Source organism: Dipodomys ordii, unplaced genomic scaffold (assembly GCF_000151885.1).
Source record: "Dipodomys ordii isolate 6190 unplaced genomic scaffold, Dord_2.0 Scaffold85, whole genome shotgun sequence".
Classification (NCBI taxonomy): Eukaryota; Metazoa; Chordata; class Mammalia; order Rodentia; family Heteromyidae; genus Dipodomys; species Dipodomys ordii.
In genome coordinates this window covers 2325200-2331688 of record NW_012267301.1, presented here as the reverse complement: position 1 = coordinate 2331688, position 6489 = coordinate 2325200, and the positions used below count along the sequence as shown (strand labels likewise).

The following is a 6489-nucleotide window of genomic DNA, read 5'->3' as shown; positions in this document are numbered from 1 at the left end:
TATTTTATTTGTGAACATACTGTACAGAGGGGTTACAATTACATGGGCAGGATAATGCGTACATTTCTTACCAAGCATTGCATCCTCCTCCTCTGTTTATCCTTCACATCCCTTCCCAGCCTCCCCCCTCCCCCCCAATCCCAATCCTTCTCCTTCACCCCCCTTCCCCCCTCCACCCCCCGCACCGATGTTGTAAAGCTCGTTTTGGACATGACAACTTGTACTTCTCAGGCAATAATTATTTTTATAAATAGAAAGAAAAAAACTATTTAAAAAAGTCTAGATAAGTACCAGGACATAATAAATTATACAGATCTCTAGGCATTCACACACAGTGGGAGCAAAGGAGAATGCTCTTAGAAGAGGAACAGAAAGGCACAATGTTTATGTGCATCTGACCATACCAAATAATATCAATCAAAATGAACTTCAGGATGGATATGAGGTTTTTTCTTGATTTTCTTTTCTTTTTTATCTGTTTGTTCATTTATATGTCTTAGGGAGTGTAAGAGGAGGCACAGAAATGGAGGTGCAAAGGGTAAACAAATGTAGCCATGGTACTTACTGGACACTATGTTTAAAATGAACTATACAACTTATGGATAGGGATAGGAGGGAAAAACTAGGAGATAGTGAGGGAAAGGGTGACACTGTCCAAAAAAAAAAAATGTACTCTTTACCTGACTTATGTAATTGTGACCCCTCTGTACATCACCTTTATAATAACACTTAAAAAAATTACCCCCCCAATCTAGATTAGAAAACTGAGATATATATACACAGGCATCCTTAATCAATCAACTGTGGCCTGAAGTCACAAAAAGATCACTCACTCAGGGTCGTCTTGAAAGTCCTGGGGTTCTGCCAACTCATCATACTCTGCTGCTGCATCCTTGCCAGCTAGAACCAGCTCTTTGGGAGGCACCACCACCTGGAGAGCACAGAGAGGCCTGCTTCAGAAGGGATCATGTGTGGTCGGACCAAGTCTTCACGATACACTCAAGTAAAGCTAGCTTCAGGACACATAAGCATACTCCTTCCACAGAGTTTAAAAAACACTGCTTGGTAATGTAATATAGACATTCCTCACTAAAGTATAAGACCAAAGAAATTTATGGAAAGAATAAAGTCAAGTGACTCCTTTAGCTCACCAAGGCTGCAATGGGAAATTCAACCAGTGAGAAAGAATAACATTCCAATTGTATCTTTAATATATTTTTTTCTTATCTTTTGCTTTGTTTTATTTTCTTATGTGAAGAACGCATGAGTGTTTGCTATACTTAGAAAGTATCTTTGGAAAGTCAGGTACTGGTGGGTTATGTCTGTAATCCTAGGTACTCAGAAAACAGATCTGAGGATTACAATTTCAAGCCAGTTTGGACAGGAAAGTCTGTGTGACTCTTATCCTCAGTTAGCCACCAAAAAGCCAGAAGTGATGTGTGGCTCAAGTGGAAAAGTACCATCCTTAAGCAAAAAATCTAAGGGATAACCTTTAGGCCCTAAGTTCAATCTCCTGGTACTGGAACAAACAAATCTTTATAGCTGGGTGTTTGTGGTTGATCTCTGTAATACTAACTAAGCAGGAAGCTAAGATCAGAGGATCACAGTTCAAAGCCAGCCAGGACAGATAAAAAATTTAAGAGATTCCATTTCCAATTGACCAACAAAAAGTCAGACTGGCAGTCTGTAGTAGACCACTAGGTGTGAACAAGAAAACCCAATGACAGCATGAGGCCTAATACCAGCACATACATACACAATTTTCTTTGGAGTACTTAAAACTATTCACTTTTCTTTATTTTTTTTCTTTTTTTTAAGAAAATATAAGAGAGGGCTGGGAAGGTAGCTCAGTGGTAGAGAGAGGTCTTGCCTTGCATGCATGGGCCCTGGGTTCGATTCCTCAGCACCATATAAGCAAAAAGAAAAAAGCCGGAAGTGGCGCTGTGCCTCAAGTGGTAGAGCACTAGCCTTGAGCTGAAGAGCTGAGGGACAGTGCCCAGGCCCAGAGTTCAGGTCCCATGACCAGATACCCCCCCCCAAAAAAAAAAAAAAAAAAGAAAAGAGAAATGGCAGTTCTAACATAAAAATATATATAGTTTTCCAGTGATACTGAGGTTTGAACTCATGGCTTCACACTTGAGCCACACTTCCAGCCCTTTTAATTTTAGGTTATTTTTCAGATAGGGTAACATACTTTTTGTCCAGACTGGTCCCCAATCATGATCCTCCTACCTATGCCTCTCATGTGTCTAGGATTGCAGGTATGCCCCATCAGGCCCTGCTTGTTTGAGATGGTTCTCATTAACTTTTTGCCTAGGCTGGGCCTCAAACTGCTGTCCTTACTATCTCTGCTTCCTTCCTGAGTATCTGGGATTACAGGCTTGAGCCACCACATCCAGTCTCCTTATCTCCTTTTAAAAATTCATATGGCTCTTCTGAATTCCCTATGACACAGAATATAAGAGACATTAATTAAATATTAAGATGGTGACTTTGTGTTAGTTGAATAAATAAAACATGGCCTGAATATTGTGCCAGTCACAATATTCTAGTACTGGGAATTTTAGAACAAGAACTTTGCTCTATAGATCATGTATTAGTGATACATAATTCAGCATGATACTCATAACAAATATATATCCAAAAAGATAAAACACTTACCTTCTTCTGACTCTTTTCAAAAAATATAGCACTCATAAGCAGTTCCAGTTAGGACAGAGACAGAATAAATAATTTCTGATGCATAGACCTAGCTTAAAGAATTTGCTATCTTTCTCTTCCCACTGCTTTGTCTTACATCTGGATCTATAACAGGTGTGGTTGATATTCCTATTAGTCTTTCAGGTAACAAAAACCAAGGGTATTGCAACATAAGGGTCTAAAGAATATATAACTATTTTCCATGACCACAAGTACATCTAGTGTCCCTATGTCATTATATAGTATATAGTATATAACATTCCTAAGCACAAACATTTATAACTGTGTGTGTGTGTGTGTGTGTGTGTGTTTGGCCAGTTCTAGGGCTTGAACTCAGGGCCTGGGCGTTGTCCTTGAGCTTTTGTGCTCAAGGCTAGTGCTCTACCATTTAAGCCACAGCTTCATTTCCTCGTTAGTTATTGGAGATCAGAGTCTCACAAACTGCTGCTTGGGCTAGCTTTGAACTGCAGTCCTCAGATCTTAGCCTCCTGAGTAGCTAGGATTACAGGTATGAGCCACTGGCACCTAAGTTCTTTTACAACTATTAATACAGCAGCATATGGAGAATGCTAAATCTGAGAATCTGAAGAATACAGAAATCTTCGATAGGGAGCTCTTAGGTTATGTCTAGGAATTTGGGCTTTTATGCTGAACATAGGAGAGATGATTAAGTGATTGACATGCAGTGCAGAGTTAGATTTAGATCAGCCATCTTGGTAGCCACAGAGATGAGAGGCTGAAATGGAGATGGGGCTATTCCAAAAACAATGAGGTCAGGTAGGAAGTTACTATCAAGAGACTCTGGAAGAAATAATGAGACTTTCTAACAGGGTGGGGGTAATATACTTGGGGAAAAAGTAAAGCTTAAGAGGTGAAGAGATGAGAGATGATATGACATCATTTAAGCTAGGTCAAATGAGGCAAAGGCTGGATCTGGGATAAATGCCCCTACCTTAGCAGTGCTGTTGACATTATCAGGGTCCCCCTCTTCACACTCCAACAGAGTCACATGGGTGAGGTTTTCCACGGGATTCGTAAGAGTCAGGAGAACCTGGCTCTCCTGGAGAATAAGCAAAGACTCACTTAGACATGTTCCAAGCAGCATCCCAATTAGCTGCTATACCAAATATTTCACAAAACCCTCCTTCCATTCCTCCAGAGCAATGACACCTATCTGTACCTCTACACCACTGTACTTCCAGTGTTCACTGAACACTATTCTTTTCTATTTTAAGTTATATATTCTCCGAGGTTATTATTGCACTAAGGAAATAAAACAGATCCCATAAAAAGACTCAGTTTTTAAATCTAGAAATTCTGGGGAATGTGTATTGTATTATCTAAGCAACTCTATTTAAAGTTTGTAGTTCTTATTCCTTTAGGGTTACCACTGAAGAAATAAAAAGGAGGGTGTGTTGCCTGTCAGCGAGCGGAGTGTCGCTCGTGGTCGGAGCAGTGTAGCCTCTGGTGAAGCATGGCTAAAAGTTTACGGAGTGAGTGGAACAGGAAAATGCGTGCTGAGAAGAGAAAGAAGAATGCCCCAAAGGAACTAAACAGACTTAAAAGTATTCTCAAAGTCAATGGTGATGTTTTAATGAAAGATATTGAAGAAATAGCAACTGTGGTGGCACCCAAACATTGCCAAGAGAAAATGGATTGTGTGGAGAAGGATGAAAATGATGACATGAAGATGGAGACTGAAATTAAAGAGAAACAAAAAAACTCTTTTAGACCAGCATGGACAGTACCCAGTATGGATGAACCAGAGGCAGAGAAAACGGCTGAAGGCAAAGTGAGAGAAAGGAAAGGGAAAAAACAAAGCAAAAGCAGCAAAGGATCTGGCCTGGTAGCCTCTTAAAAACTTGAAAATGTATCAATGGGACAGATGTTTGATTAAAATGTATACCTTGATTTCATAGAGTGAAAACTATTTGTTTTTAACTGGGTTTATTTTCTTCCACTTACACCCTCAAATAACTTCTTGAATTTCCTTTGATGAGTCAAAGCTATATTGATGTTTCCAGTGTCCAGGTATTATAAGACATCACAGTTCAACATGGTTGAAATCATTTTGACAATTTGGTAACATCAGTGAAGATCAAACAAATGATATACTGTTGAACTGACTGAACCCATGTATTTAAAAGGGTATTATAATATTTAAAAGTATGACACCAGATTGTATGAACAGTACTTGCTTGGTGGTTTTAATCTGTATAATTCAGAATAAAATATTTTCTATATAAGAAATAAAAAGGAAACCCTTGTAAACAAAATATATGATCTATGTGCTAGCCTCAATGTGTTAACATACATAAAAAATGAAACATAAAGACTAAAATTTTTTCAAGACTTTTCTTTTTTCTTTTTATTTAGGTCTGAGATTGGGACTCAAACTCAGTACCTGCCACTTTTGCTCACTGGCTAGCTCTATCAACTGAGCCACACCTCCAATCCCTTTTCAAGAATTCTAAAAGCATAATTTACTTTAGTTTGATACTCTTGAGACTAATAAAATACTCTTCAAATGTACATTTTTTTATTTTTTATTGTGAAAATATTGTACAGAGGGGTTACAAAGTATACATTTATTCTTCTAAAGTATTCCCTTGAGGTTAGAAAATACTCCTGCAAATAAAGAGGGACTATATTATTTTCTAACATGAAAGGAAAGAGCTAAAGAGACTGCCACAGAGCAGTCAACAATTCACTGGTATGCATGTGTGAACAGGAGGAAGGAGCATGAATGATGTCCCAAGGAAGAGAGGGACTATGGTAAGGAGACAAGTTGATTCTTTGTACTGATGCACTGACATGCCTGACACCATGGGACTTCCCTTTTCCCACTTACTGCTGCATCTTTACAGGATGTGCGTCCTGCTTCTACATACATTTCAAAAGTGCTCTTGGCAAGATTCCCAGATTAAAATGTATGTCACAGTTCTTTTATCCTTCTAAATGGCTTGTCTTTTCTATACCTTGCTCACTGCATCCCATGGGAAATAAACATACACAGCCACCCATATCTGTATGTTTGGCCCAGACAGTTTTTTCTGTTGATAAGCGAAGTACTAACCTTCATGTAGCGAAGGTTTGGAATTGACATGATTCTCACTTCTGGAATATAATTGCTGCCAATAAGTAAAAAAACAAAAACAAAAACCATTAATTTCATTGAAATCTCTTGAAATTACTACTTTTAAAAAGCAAGTATGAGAGTGGGGGAGGAGGGGAGTATGGGAAGGGATGGGAAGGGGAAACAACGAGGAGGCAACAATGCTAGATAACAAATGTACTCGTTATCTTGCCCATGTAATTGTAACTCCTCTGTATGGTATACACACACACACACACATACACAAAAGCAAGTATCATAAAGAATCTATATGGAAGAAATAGTTAAGTATTGTCAAAGCTCATAGGATTCACAAACTTTATTGACCATGATAATGACAATTTGCCTTGTGAAGGTTAAAATGTGTTTGTGACTATCACCATCCCACAATACTGTGAAATATGTGAAATTTATGTAATCACCTAATCTCAAAAAAAAAAAAAGCAAGTATGACAAAGAATTTATGTGAGACTATGTAGGGACTATGTTTTTGTTTTTTTTTGGGGGGGGTCTGGTCATGGGGCCTGAACTCTGGACCTGGGCGCTGTCCCTCAGCTCTTCAGCTCAAGGCTAGTGCTCTACCACCTGAGCCACAGCGCCACTTCCAGCTTTTTTCTTTTTGCTTATGTGGTGCTGAGGAATCGAACCCAGGGCCTCAGGCATGCAAGGCAAGC

At 38.9% G+C, this 6489-nt stretch overlaps 1 protein-coding gene and 1 pseudogene across 1 annotated transcript in view; one reads left to right on the top strand and one right to left on the bottom strand.

Annotated features, from left to right (window-relative positions):
- Dctn4 (dynactin 4 (p62)) overlaps positions 1-6489 on the bottom strand; it is a 41932-nt gene that overhangs the window by 3808 nt on the left and 31635 nt on the right. Inside the window, exons 10-12 of the mRNA XM_013025585.1 lie at positions 5777-5831; positions 3653-3760; positions 834-931 (exon numbers count right to left, since the gene is read on the bottom strand). Of these exons, the coding sequence (XP_012881039.1) occupies positions 834-931; positions 3653-3760; positions 5777-5831 (261 nt within the window). The remainder of the gene's footprint in view (positions 1-833; positions 932-3652; positions 3761-5776; positions 5832-6489) is intronic.
- Positions 4135-4898, top strand: LOC105992628 (annotated as a pseudogene).